General features: G+C 30.4%; 1 protein-coding gene across 1 annotated transcript in view; it reads left to right on the top strand.

Annotated features, from left to right (window-relative positions):
• Positions 1 to 4,811, top strand: part of LOC121114023 (uncharacterized) — a 28,435-nt gene extending 23,624 nt beyond the window's left edge. The window contains exon 11 of the mRNA XM_040707848.2: positions 4,327 to 4,811. Within this exon, the coding sequence (XP_040563782.1) occupies positions 4,327 to 4,331 (5 nt within the window). The 3' untranslated portion in view covers positions 4,332 to 4,811. The remainder of the gene's footprint in view (positions 1 to 4,326) is intronic.
• The last annotated feature ends 8,445 nt before the right edge of the window (positions 4,812 to 13,256 follow it).

Below are 13,256 nucleotides of genomic sequence, written 5' to 3'. Positions count from 1 at the left end.
GTGACTATTTTTAATGATCATGAGAATTATGAAAATTTTGATTATTTACTAGTCATTGCTCATAATATTGTATTTTGAATATTAATTTCTTTTAAAATTGAAATATGATTATGTTTTACTATTATCTCATGTTTATATATGCTGTTAATTTAGAAGAAATATAAAAATACAATGTTAATAGAAAATCGATATGCAAAAAAATCGACTTGTTTTATATTTTGTTTTTTTTATTTGAAATTGGTTTATATAAATAGGTGGGAATTCACCAGGGGGAATTCACCGTGTGAAATTTACGAGACAGTAATTCACCAGGTGGGAATGAACTGGAAGGGAATTCTCCATTGGGAATTTTCAGGAAATCCTTTGACAACAATGATATGTTTTCAACATTGAAATTTATTTGATTGCAAGCTTATATTTACATTTAATATGATTTAGACAGATTACTGCCATCAAAGAGTAGACAATTTAGTTATTTAAAACTTAAGTGCTATGTGACCTTTTATTTAAGAATACGTCACTGACGCTGAAACTGTTTTTAATCAAAGAAATGTACGTGTAGAGTTGGAATGTTTTTCCGTTTGCCAAATTTAATTCCACTTGGATTTGCTATTTGGTTTCATTGCATAAACTTGGAAAATGTAATTTTGTACATATAAGTTTATTTTGATCAATATTTGATAAGTATTAAATTATTTTTTTTGATTTTATTTATTAAGCATTAAAATATTCTACAAATTTAAAAAAATGTTTGCTTCCATAAAATTATATTTAGCTTTAATTTCCAGGAACAATAAATTCTAAATAAAACTAAGGTATCCGTTAGTTAAATAATATATAAGTAAGCTTTTTTAATCAATGGAATGTTTATGATTTGGGATTAAATACAACCAGGAAATGTCGTAACATCTTTCATTTTTGGCTCCCAGATATGGTTTGAACATTTACACCAAAATTTAACACAACATACTATGATAGGTCTAACATTTTTTTAATATTTTTAGAGATTCACATTTTTAAACTTTTGCACAAAATGCATTTGTATGTAAACCATAGCCAGGGACAATTGCAACAGTTAGAAATATATTTTTTTGAAGAAATTAATAACTAACTAGAACTTTTAATGTATTATAACAGATTTATATTTATAAATCAATTATCGCTATTATATATTTAAGAAATTTACTTCCAGAATCCTCTTCAGGGTAAGGAGGGGGGGGGGTAAAATTAAAGACAAGTTTAGCCCAAGTTTTCGGTTGCAAAATATTTTTTAAGACCACCGGGGGGGAAAAAATCCGGCCAAAAAAATGCCTACCCCAAAATTACTTTTTTTCCAATGTATGCGTATTTTTTAAATCTATTTTCAAAATATTAAGAAGATATCATGCTCATTAGAGACTTTTTATGCTTAGAGCGATAGTAAAATAACATTTTAAGTATATGAAGTACAGTTTTAAGGTTATAAAAAGAACATGTGTAACAAAAAAGGTTAACTTCTTCAAAAAAATATTTTAGAGTGCCCAATTTTTATAGTGACATGTTAATTAAATCTTCTGTTGTATTTTAACGAAAAAATAATGTTTCTAAAGTTTCAGACTTCAAAGGTCTTTTTTTTACCTCTATACCTATTTTGAAAATCACTTTTTTTTAAAGACATTCTCTATTTTGAAAGATATTAAAAAGTTCCAATTTTAAAATTATATTGCCGAACTTTGGAACTTTCAATTTTAAACTTTTGTTGTTGAACTTAAACGCTTTTTAAAAATCCTTTTCTCAAGTGATGCATAAGAATATCATCCTTATTTTTCATTTTGAAGAAAAACAAAGTGGAAATACTTTTGATACTTAACTTTAAATGCAAGTTTTGAAATTCAATAAAATAACTTAAAAACTCAAACTTCTGAAATTCAGCAACATAATTTTAAAATTAAAAATTCTGAATCCTTTAAAAAATAGAAAATATTGTTAAAAAAAGTCATTTTCAAATTAATTGCCGGATATTTTTGTTTTCTTCAGAAATTAGGGCTATGTTTTAATTAATAATTATGCATGAAAAGCCTAAATTTTTACCATAATGAATATTAATATACAATGGTGTAGGGAAGAAAATATATAATAATAAATGTGTTGGAAAAAAAAATCACAGTATTCAGGAGTTAATCATTCCAATAGGGATCGAATTAATTTCTTTCTTTTGTACATTGTACATTTAATTAATTATATTAAATAACCCGATGTATAAAAAGATTATCATTAGTAGGGCATTACATTAACCTTTGTGCCACCGCCCGGAACCGGCAAATTTTCCTGTCATACATGTTAATACGCTGTACATAGTGTTCAAACGGATAGGCGGTCCCAATTCTTGCAAATTAAGTTTGTTTTGACTTGTGACACAGTTGTATAATCCTATAATCATTGGATTCTGCTTCATTTCTTCGTCAAGAGTGTAAAATCTGTTTTTAAAATAAAATTTAAGATATTAAAGAATTAGTTAATTACATATTAATAATTTTCATAACAATAGTTTATGGATTGAAATCCCTCTGAAACACTATTGACATCAAATTTTTCGAATGTTGGACAGGTAAACAAATTAATATAAATCCCTGTGATTAGAGTTAACGTTAGATAGTCTAAATTTGAAACTAATCATTTTTTGGAGAGGCCAAACATTCTTTATTGTAATACGTTTGCCTCAGGGATGGGCTCACGGATGTGCTTACACACTCATTTCGATCGACTTTATTTATTCTTTTTGTTACCATTAGTGTCCCTGTGTTGTAAGTATAAAAAAATTCCATCATTTTACATTAAGAAAAGTGAAATAATAAAAAGTTGAGAAAATATAAGTGTATAAGAAAATTAATGAACCCACAATGACAAACTGCCATCAAAAATAACTATTCTTTATATATACATTTCTCTATGATATATATACGTATATTAAACGTCATTTTTTTTCATAATGAAGTCATTCAAGGGAAAAATTAAATAATATGCAATCATTTAAAGTTTGAATAAACTTTCATACTAGAATGAAACGAGTTTCAATAGTAACATAAATTAATGATTCAAATATCTTATTTTTAAAGCCTTTAAAGCACTGGTTCTTAACCTTTTTGTATGAATTTAGATTTTCTCTCTCAAAAAGTATCAACTACTAAGTAACTATTCTACAATCATTGATCTTAATTGCTAACTTGGACTAACTACGTAATTTCAAATAATATTTTGATGGGAACCAATCAGTTAAGCCTAAAGAACAGAATTATATGTTTTTTATGATGTAATATAGTATGCCTTTTTTTGTTTCAGAGGGAAAGGTACATTATATTACCACATAATTCATAAGTGGAGAAATATAAAGCCTATTAGGCGGCAAAATCTTAAAAATAATCACGTGAGTGTTTCTGTACCGTGTTCTATTAAAGCTTTAGATGGGAGCAATGCTTTGAACAAACTAAAGAAACGAACACCATGTAATTTATATATTTATTTAAATTGAGTTGGCTACACTGCAACTTTTTTGTTCACTAGGGGTGTCAAGTATACTTAAAAAAGAGTTTTCAAAATATCCAAATTTTGAAAACAAAAATATTTGATATTTTAAATGTGCGTTTATAATAACTACTAATGTATATGCCGTTTTTTTAACCGTCCCATCCCTTTGTATTATAGTCCATGCTTCAATATTACTCTATAACTAACAATACAAACTTCATTAATTCACAATCTAAGCTGAATTAGCAAAGTGAATTTTGCAAAGAATAGAAAAAGTCGCATAGGTCATGAAGGAAAATGATATTGCGACGTCATCTGTGGTATCATAAAAAGTGACAACATGCGGGGAAGAAAGTTTCACATAGGCAAAGAATATCATAAGCAGATCACGCTTCGCCATTTTATTAACAATTTTGGATATTAATAATGACTCAAGAAAAATATTATTTTCTTTCAATTTAACTTGTACCACCAACAACTTTGGATGCAGAGGATTTTATATAGAAAAAAAAGTTCTTTAAATTGTTTTATGTTTCTTTAATAGAATGCTATATTCACAAATAAATAGCATAATTTAGTAGATGTGCCCAAGATTAAGAATCCCTGCATTACAATCATAATAAATCTTTGTTACTTATATAGTTAGTTAGTTCGAAGTTTAAAAGAGGACAATAATTAAACGTCTGTAGTTAATGTGTAGCTTAAGGTGTGTCATTAATCCTTATTGTAGCCTATTTTTCTTCATGTTTTTTCTGTTGTTGTTTTTTTGTCAAAAATGACAATATTTTTTTAAATCAATCTATTTTTATTTATTTGTTTAAGCATAAGTCATCTGGTGAATATATTGACGCAAAACATAGCAACACTGTATCTATTATCGACAAAAAACCTATCAGATCAAATTCTATCATGTCTCAAAAACGACCAATGGAAAATCGGAGAAGATACATCTCAGCGAATGACAATATTTTTGCCAATCTCTGAACGGAAAATTACGAGCATTGATAGATTTAAATTCAATTAAACTATATTATTATGTATTTGTTTTGTAAATTTTATTTTTCAACCTACACAAATAATTTATCAGTTGGTTGGACAGTTATACATATTTTTTATCATTATGCTACCAAGTATGTTAAATTTACTAATACACATTTCTAAATTTTTTGCATTGCAAATAATAAAAATGGCATTTAATTACTTATATATCTGCATTAATATTGGTTAGAGAGATAATATTTTCATATTTAGTATTTAAATGTTTTGATTTGCCAATAAACGGTATTTTAGAATAATCAAATAAAAAATGAGGGAGTTATTGATGTTTTATTGAGAGAGTAGTTGTTTTAAAAGTATCTTTTTTGTTACAATTTTGTGAAAAAAATTATGTAATTCAGAGATATGTTGATGTTTTGCCGGTGTAAAAATTGGTATAAATAAAGTTGTAGAAAATATACCCTAAAATGATTAAGATCCTTTCTATAGTAATCAAGTAATCACTAGTATATTAGCTCCTGAAAGATGAAAAATTATAAATTGAGTAGTAACGTAGAAAATATGACCTACTGGGGTGCTAAAAAAAAACAACCTAAAATCAACAAAGTAATCCTGAGAATTTGGCAGAGGGACTTAAAATGTCATGACGTTTCCTTGTATAAGCTGCAAGTAGTTATAAGGGGTGAAAATAAAACTCTGTATTTTGCCAGTCTAATTAGGACCCAAATTTTAATCTCAAGGAAAGCATGTCAAAATGTACATACTGTCGAAAGTACAAATTGAAGAATATAATTTATTTCTGAAGAAAAACAATGTATTACATCTGTAAAGATTGATTTAAATAGGTACAAAAAATGTAATTTTAATAATCTTTTTATTTTAATTTATTCTTATAAAATTGATACATCTAAATAAGTAAATGGTCTTTGACAAGTGGATAGATTGTACACTACAAAGTACAAAGGGCTCCATTAAAATCTGATCACTTTGAAATTCTAACTTCAACAAGATACAATTTGTTAATTAACAATATAATTTCAACAAAGTTAATACTATACATAGTTGGTGTTTGAGCTCTCTTAATCATTGATTTAGTCGTCTTTAGCGGTAATAATGGCTTCCAGCTGGTGGAAGACGGCCTGGTACTCGCTGCAGACTTAGTATCTTTATCATGGTGTCCCCATGCTGACTGTAATTGCCTTAGTGTTGAATGGGGGATATTGTAGGTCTTCCCCTCGACCTACACACAAAAGGTGTAGTCAATGGAGTTGGCATGAGGGCTGTAAGGGGGTTAAAAGTGTAAAAAAAAGAGTTCGAAAGAACCTAAAATACCCATTCAAAAGATTCTTTGTAGTGAGGGATGGGCTTCTTTAATTGCTGTAGTCAAAAGTTGCCTCTCCGCTCTCACTGTGTTCTTGTCACCCATTCATAGTATTGATAACTGTTAAGTGAGTATGAGTTTTAAAAATATATATATAAATGGTCTGAAAAGTACTTGACTTAATGTAGAAAACACTCATTTTCTCATTCAAAATGTGTTTTTTTCTTTTCCATTAATATTATTAAAATTTATTTTATTTACATTATGGGGCAGAGTCCTCATAACAGTTTTCAAGGCATTGCTTAGTTTCAATCTAATTTTTCCCTTCAAAAAGCGGTGTAAAATTAATAAACAAAATTATTTTTGATGTATTGTTTTCCAAATAACAAAAGTAGCGTCAGACTCAGCACAATAACTCACACACTAAATAATAAATTGTTATGAAATTTTAACAGCTGTCTATTGAAGGTTGGTAGAACAGTAAATGAGGTTAATAAAAAAATACCACTGTCTCTTTAAAGCCTTGAAGTTTTCAGCCCATGTGTTATATTGAAAGTGCACATGATTTATTAGATATATAAGAGACCAATAACGAAAAAAAAACCAGAAATAGTGCTCTTGTAATACGATCATGTATACAATATTTCAATAATTTGACTATTTTATTATTTCTTATATAAAAATATAAATGATTTACATCAGAGAGTCAAACCGGGCCAACTGTTATTATTAACTCATCTCTATTTTGCAAATTTTGAGAGGTTAAGAGTAATTTTTTAACAATGTTCCGAAGAGCAATGTGGATTATCCTATATTTTTAGAATAATCCTGGAATAAATATAAACAGATAAATATTTAACAATCGTTCTTCCGTTCAAATTACAAAAAAATATTAACATCTTCATTATATAACGCAACCTTTTATCCGAAAAGAAACAGAAAAATGGCCCCAAATCATTTGGTAGATAGCCAAATAAGTCAATCATAGCACTGCTATATATATCTTATTTACTCGCAGACTGTCACCGTCATATTATTTCTTCCCCATTTTTAAAACAAATTGCATATTATTAAAATCTACAAAGTATTTCATTCCATAATATATTTTAATATTACTTTGTAATATTTGATTAAAAGAGTAGTTATGATAAGTTATTATATTATTTCGATGAAGAAATAGCCAAAATTTCTTTATAGAAGTAATAAAATGGCCAATATTAAATAAACGACGAGGGATCAATAAGAAATTGTATTTCTGTTCTTATGGAAAAAGAGCTTACGTATAGAATAACTTATTACATTGTTTATTGATCAAAAAGAATACATAATGAAATAGCCATGACGTAAAAAAGGAGAAGAGGGAATCGACAGTAGACAACAAAATACATCAGGTATTTTTGTGTTAGCAAGATAACGTGTGTCTACGTTTAATTTATTATAAGAACAATAAACATACTCATAATAAATTAACTATGTTGGAAAAAATATTATAATAAATTTTCTTGTGGGATTTGATATGATTTGACGATGTTTCATCTTTATTTGTGATTTTTAGGAACTTCCTATTCCTCACATAAATACGACCATCTTCTAGACGTATTTGGGCGATTCTGTCTTTCAATAGTCCTTCCAACTTTATCTTATAATTTGGTTACAGGATTCTGTATTAGAACTCGACCACCAATATCCAATGTATATAAATCCTTAGTAGCGGTGTCATAAAATAATTTTTATTTATTGCGGATGTTATGCAATATATTTAGAATGTTTAGAACTGATTTCTTCAGTGCACTACTGTGTGCTGAAATTTTTGATCTTAGGTTCTGTCCATGAACTACTTGATTGGGCGAATATCTGCACTCGTGGGGTGTATTTCTATACTCTAATAGCCCATCTCTAAACCCTTCCGAATCGATTGGTTTTGTTCCACATTTATTAAGGAGGTTCTCCATATTTTAACAGCTGCCTCGGCAATTCTGTTACTTTGAGGATTGTAAGGACTTGATGGAAACCAAAAGATGCCATTTTTTTCAAAAAAATCTTGGAACATATGATCTGATTTCGAATTCTTTGGATATGCAAAATTAGTAAACCATTTTGAATATATCTCAATAATTTTCTCCGTATTATGGTTTTTTTATATTATTCAATTATAGTGTATCCTGATTATGCATCCACACATACCAGGTAAGATTTTCCGTTTAACATAAACAAATCTGTAGACATGGAATCATATTATTAGTTGTGATATGTCATCAGGTTTTAAACTCTTTTGCTATTGTGAAGGTGATTTTCTATGGCAATTTTCACAGTTTTCAATAATCATGTCAATTTCATTGGTCATTCATGCCAAAATCTCTTTTGCTCTTCTTTTGGCTTTCGTCTTTCCTTGATGCGACAAATGTTGTTTAGCAAGAATGTCTTTTGGCACGCTTTAGGGACGACAATTCGTGTTCCTTGTAATACTAAACCGTCCTCAACAGCTAAGTCTTCGATCATGTTCTTAAATAATCTGAAGTAATGATTTTCTACTCTTCCTTTTCTTTCAGACCACATTCTACGAATTTTACATGTGCTCGATAGTCTTCATTTACTTTTGTTAAATTTGGTATCTCTTCGATGATTGGATCAACGAAACTAATATTTCGGATTTTATTTTGTATTAAAATTATTTTTATTATTGCTGATCTAATCTTCTTCCTCATTCTACTTTCTAATTCTTCTTCTTCTTCTCTTCCAGAATCATATACTGGAGCTCGTGACAAAGCATCTGAAATAATATGGTATTTTCCTTTCTTCCATGATACTTTGAACTGGTAATGTTGAAGGCACATTCTAATCTCTTGTAATTTGGCTTTTTTGATTTGGTTTAAAGAATATTTAGTGAATATAGAGAAGAGAGAATGATGATCGGTTATTACTTCGAAGTGCAGTAGTCCAATAAGTTAAATAAGAAAATCTTTTAACATCCCAATTGATGGCAAGGACTTCTACCTCGTTCAGTGCATATCTTGATTCTGTTTCAGTGTTAAATCTCGAACCACATTCAAGTAGTGTCCATCTTCCTCCATGTCGTTGTATTAAATTGAATCCAAGACCTACACGTGACTACAACTTCCTCTGCTTGATTTTATTCAGCATCCATTATCTCAAAAATAATTTTTTTAGTTATTAAAATTCTGAATAGAATTTATTACCCAGACAAAGTTCTACTTCGCTAATTTACACATTCTTGCAAAATATGCCTTTCTTTTACAACTCAGGCATTCTCTATTCCTTGCTAGAAAAGGGTTTTCATTTCTATGAGGATAATCAAATCCACATTTCTCACAAAGTTTGCTCCCACTTCTCTCCAATAATCTTCCGCGACTGCTACTCCTTCTTCGGAATCTCTTTCAGTCAACAGATTTCATATTTGCATTTACTCCACTCAAACTATGTCGTTCAAACTGTTCCGATTTTTCTTCACTGTCTCAACTGTTCTACATAGTGTAAGGGTGTCTTTCAAATTTAATTGAGGAGTTTTTTCTAAAAAGCTTCAGTCGTATTTCATCATACTTTGTTTCACATACTACTAACGATGTGAGCTGGTTTCATATCGTAAATTGCAACTTCTTCTGCTAAAACTTCTAAAACACAATTAAATTTGTCAAATGTTTCTAAGGGGCATTGTATCCTTCTAAATAATTTATAAGGTGTTAGTGCAATTTGTTGCTTTTCTTTTAGGTATGTACAAATGTCTTCCGGGACTTCTTTGAGGGATTTGCTTGTGTCTGCAATATGTCAAATTTCTGTAATGAATTCTGGTGAACAACAAGTTAAAAATATAGAAATTTGTTTTTTCCTTGTTTCATAACACATGTGGGTCAAACGAATGTAATTTTTTTAAGTCTCTAACCACTGCAAGAAGTCAAAATACCTGTTTCTATACCTGAATACCTTATTTTTTTGGCATTGGGTGTTTAAAGTGAATATAAGGTCATTTTGATTATCTGATTCTAAATCTGTCATTTGTTTTTTGCCTATAACATCATTTTTTTGAACAACATGGTGATAAAGAAGTACTACTACATATACCAATAATCCTTAATTTATCAGTGAAAAAAACAATTATTATTTTGGTTTAAGTGGTTTTATTTTTATTTTTACTGCTGCTTTCAATGTGCCACTAGTTGTAGGTTATCACATGAGATTTTAGACTACATGTTGATTAAAAGGTTTCATTTTATTTTTCTATACAAAACACAACAATATAATTTTGTCTAAAAAAATTCAATATTACTACAAACATAGAAAAATATATCAAACTAGTAGCTTTAGGAACAGTGTATTTTTGTTTGTAGTTGACGATTTTTAAATCGACACAGATTAACCACAGGCAATTGCGGTATTTCAAGCATTGAAGTGGTAGTGGTTAGAATCAAAGGACTTATTCAGTTCTGCATGTTTGTTTCGATAAAATGTGACAATTCTGCTGAGCATGCATGTTTCCCTATTGGAGTCTGGAAACCAACAACTCAACAGGTTATTTAGGCAAATTCAAATCTCGAAGTAGGTCATTCAATTAAGGTTGACAATACAATGGTGTCTAAATGACATCTGATTTTTTTAATGTAAAAAGTACTTCGTATATTTTATTTGCACCTTCTAAACGCACAGGAAATACATGCCTATAAATGCTTCATAAACACAGGAAACGCAACGACTCGTGTGATGATTGATGTGATTACTCAATCCACACAAAAGAGATTAATATAAATAAAATAAAATATCTTCCCCTTTTCTTTCATAGTTGAACTGGTTATAGAGCCCTATTGTTTAATAACATTGGATCCATCGTTTTTAAAAGAGTCAATCTCCATTAATAATCTTTTAACTAATTTTCCAATCACTACTGGCACGGTTGATCGTTTACTTTTGCCGCATATATTATCCCCTGACCCTTCCCTAGGATAAACTATATCTCTAGAGCTTCTTCCATATTAACTAACGTTGGGATCAACCAGTTGGAAGGATTCAACCTCTGTTTATAATGAAGCCAGATCTCAGCCTCTACTACTCTTACAACAGGGGTGATACGAGTGTAAAATAAAAGAAATGGAGGGAAGGCTGGACTATAGTTCCACAAAAATGACACATCCGATGCTCAGGGGTATCTCAACTCTTGTTGGTAAAGAAAAACGATGTTACTAATCTATATATAAACCATTTTTACTTGTGTCCCATTAAGGGTGTTGAATACCTCGTGCAGACTCACATTTGAAAAGTTTCAGTGTAGACCAATCCTCTCCATTCTTCTCCTCACGAGGACTTCGGAGTTAGTACGTCTAACACGGTTTTCTAACTTTCTGATTTTTCAGATAGCTCACACCGAAGAAGAATGGAATCGTAAGCCCGTTTGACACATTGCCCCGAGAGAAACTTTTTGGAACCTTCCATAATAGTATAAAGTCGTTTATATCCACTTCCGCCTGGTAGAGGAATTGACAAGCTGAATATGGGTCGACCTTTCTTGCCAAGCTCATTTCTACTCCTCAGTCTTGGGATAAAATTGAATGGTTCGTTAGGGCCGAGAAGGGGAAGCACGGAATTGAAAATACCGGCAAATGATGATCCCATGTCTCGCCAATACTGTCTGTATTTTTTGGTAACTGAAAGGAGATCCGTTGTTCCCATGCATACTCTGTCCAAGAAGTTGTATTTATTTACTTTTTTTAATTCTTTTAGCCCAGAAATCTTCGCAGTAAAGGAGTCTTTTTATCTAGGAAATGTTTAACGTTTGCCACATAGACTTAATGTCTAGAGATCCAACTCCCCGGTCGTTTGTCGGAATATTAACTCTATCTCTTGCTTTGCACGCTCTTAGTTTCCAAACTAGATATTTCCTAATCTTATATACTTCATCCCATTGTTCGACTGAGAATGGGACGTACCTCATTATATGAAAAACTTTTGAAAGTATGTTAATGTTCCTTGGTAAAATTACTTCTTACCTAGAAAGGGGAGTGATTCTAAAAATCATGATACTTCTTTGGAGAATAATCATTATTTTATTTTCGTTCTTGCTTAAAACCTTATGGTTGGACAAAGCAACTTTAATTCCATGTAGAGTAACGTAACAAACGCAATGTTACCAAGGAGTGTCCTCAGGATTCTTCATAATTCAACAAAATTTCTGTCTTCCCAAGATTAACCGTAAGTCCCGACTTCCTCTGGAAAATCTGGAGCACCTCCATGGAAGAATTAATAGATTTCAGTAAGTCATTTTCACAACATCTAAGAAATACAGTAAGGTCGACTGCATACAGTAAACATTTTAACGACATTTTTCTCATTTTTAGACCTTCAATATTCGAATCATTCATAAGTATCTCGTATATTTTGTTCATTAATATGATGAAGAGGGATGGTGATAGTAGATCACTTTTCCGAGATGTCCTTCTGATCCAAAATTTTATTGAGCTACTCACCAATGTAAATCAATCTTTGACGAATGACTTCGCCGAATTGCTGTTACACATTTTTATTAAGCCAATAGGGAAGGTATAACTAAAAATTGGCTCTATTATGAACATATAAAACAATGTGTCATAGCTTTTTCGAAATTGACCAGAAGTGCTGCGTATTTTGTTATGCGCAAACAATAATAGATAGCTTCCTGAAGCGACAAGGGAATGTCTTCCAGACACCAATACTTCATGCAAACTCTCTGTGCTGGGCATATAATATGAGGGAAGACCTTAACCTCCCTCTGGATAAGTATGCCCGTAAGAATCTGATAAGATGTGTTCAGTAGATCAATTTTACGATAATTTTTAATATTATCACCACTTTTATTTTTTTAATAATCAATGATATAGATCCAAAGCTTATAAAATCTAGTACATAACCCCTAAGAAAAATGTCTTTAAAAACTTGTTCAAGGACTGGCACCAGTTTCTCGTCAAAAAAGTCCTGGATACTTTAAATTCCTGTTGTTGCCCCGTATGAACTTACAAATTTCTTGTCTATTAAGAGGTGAGTCTAAGTTTTCGAATATACTTTCATTTGTAGGGACCCTGGTATAGGACAGAACTGGCATCCATTAGTGTCTTCTAAATACATAAAGGGCGTTTTTCCTTTTTAATTTAATTTGACCAGTTCCTGTCTCATTCTGATCATAGCTCCCCCATTTTCATAGTCAATAATTTTCTCCAGTTCTAAGACACCTTGGGGCTTTTGTCGTCGATTTTTATGATTTGACTATTTAAATTTTTTCTTAGCTTTGCAGCTTCTTTCCCTCTTTGTATAAATATCTTTCTTAACTCATTTAAATATTCCTTAGAGTGTCCCAGGATAAGACAAGTTTGGTAGACAATTTAACCTTATTCTTTTCTATGATTTCAGAACTTTCTTTACGAATCTCCTTTGAGTCCAACATATGGGTAATCAAATG

Source organism: Lepeophtheirus salmonis, chromosome 1, assembly GCF_016086655.4.
Source record: "Lepeophtheirus salmonis chromosome 1, UVic_Lsal_1.4, whole genome shotgun sequence".
NCBI classification, from domain to species: Eukaryota; Metazoa; Arthropoda; class Copepoda; order Siphonostomatoida; family Caligidae; genus Lepeophtheirus; species Lepeophtheirus salmonis.
This window is presented reverse-complemented; position numbering and strand designations above follow the sequence as displayed.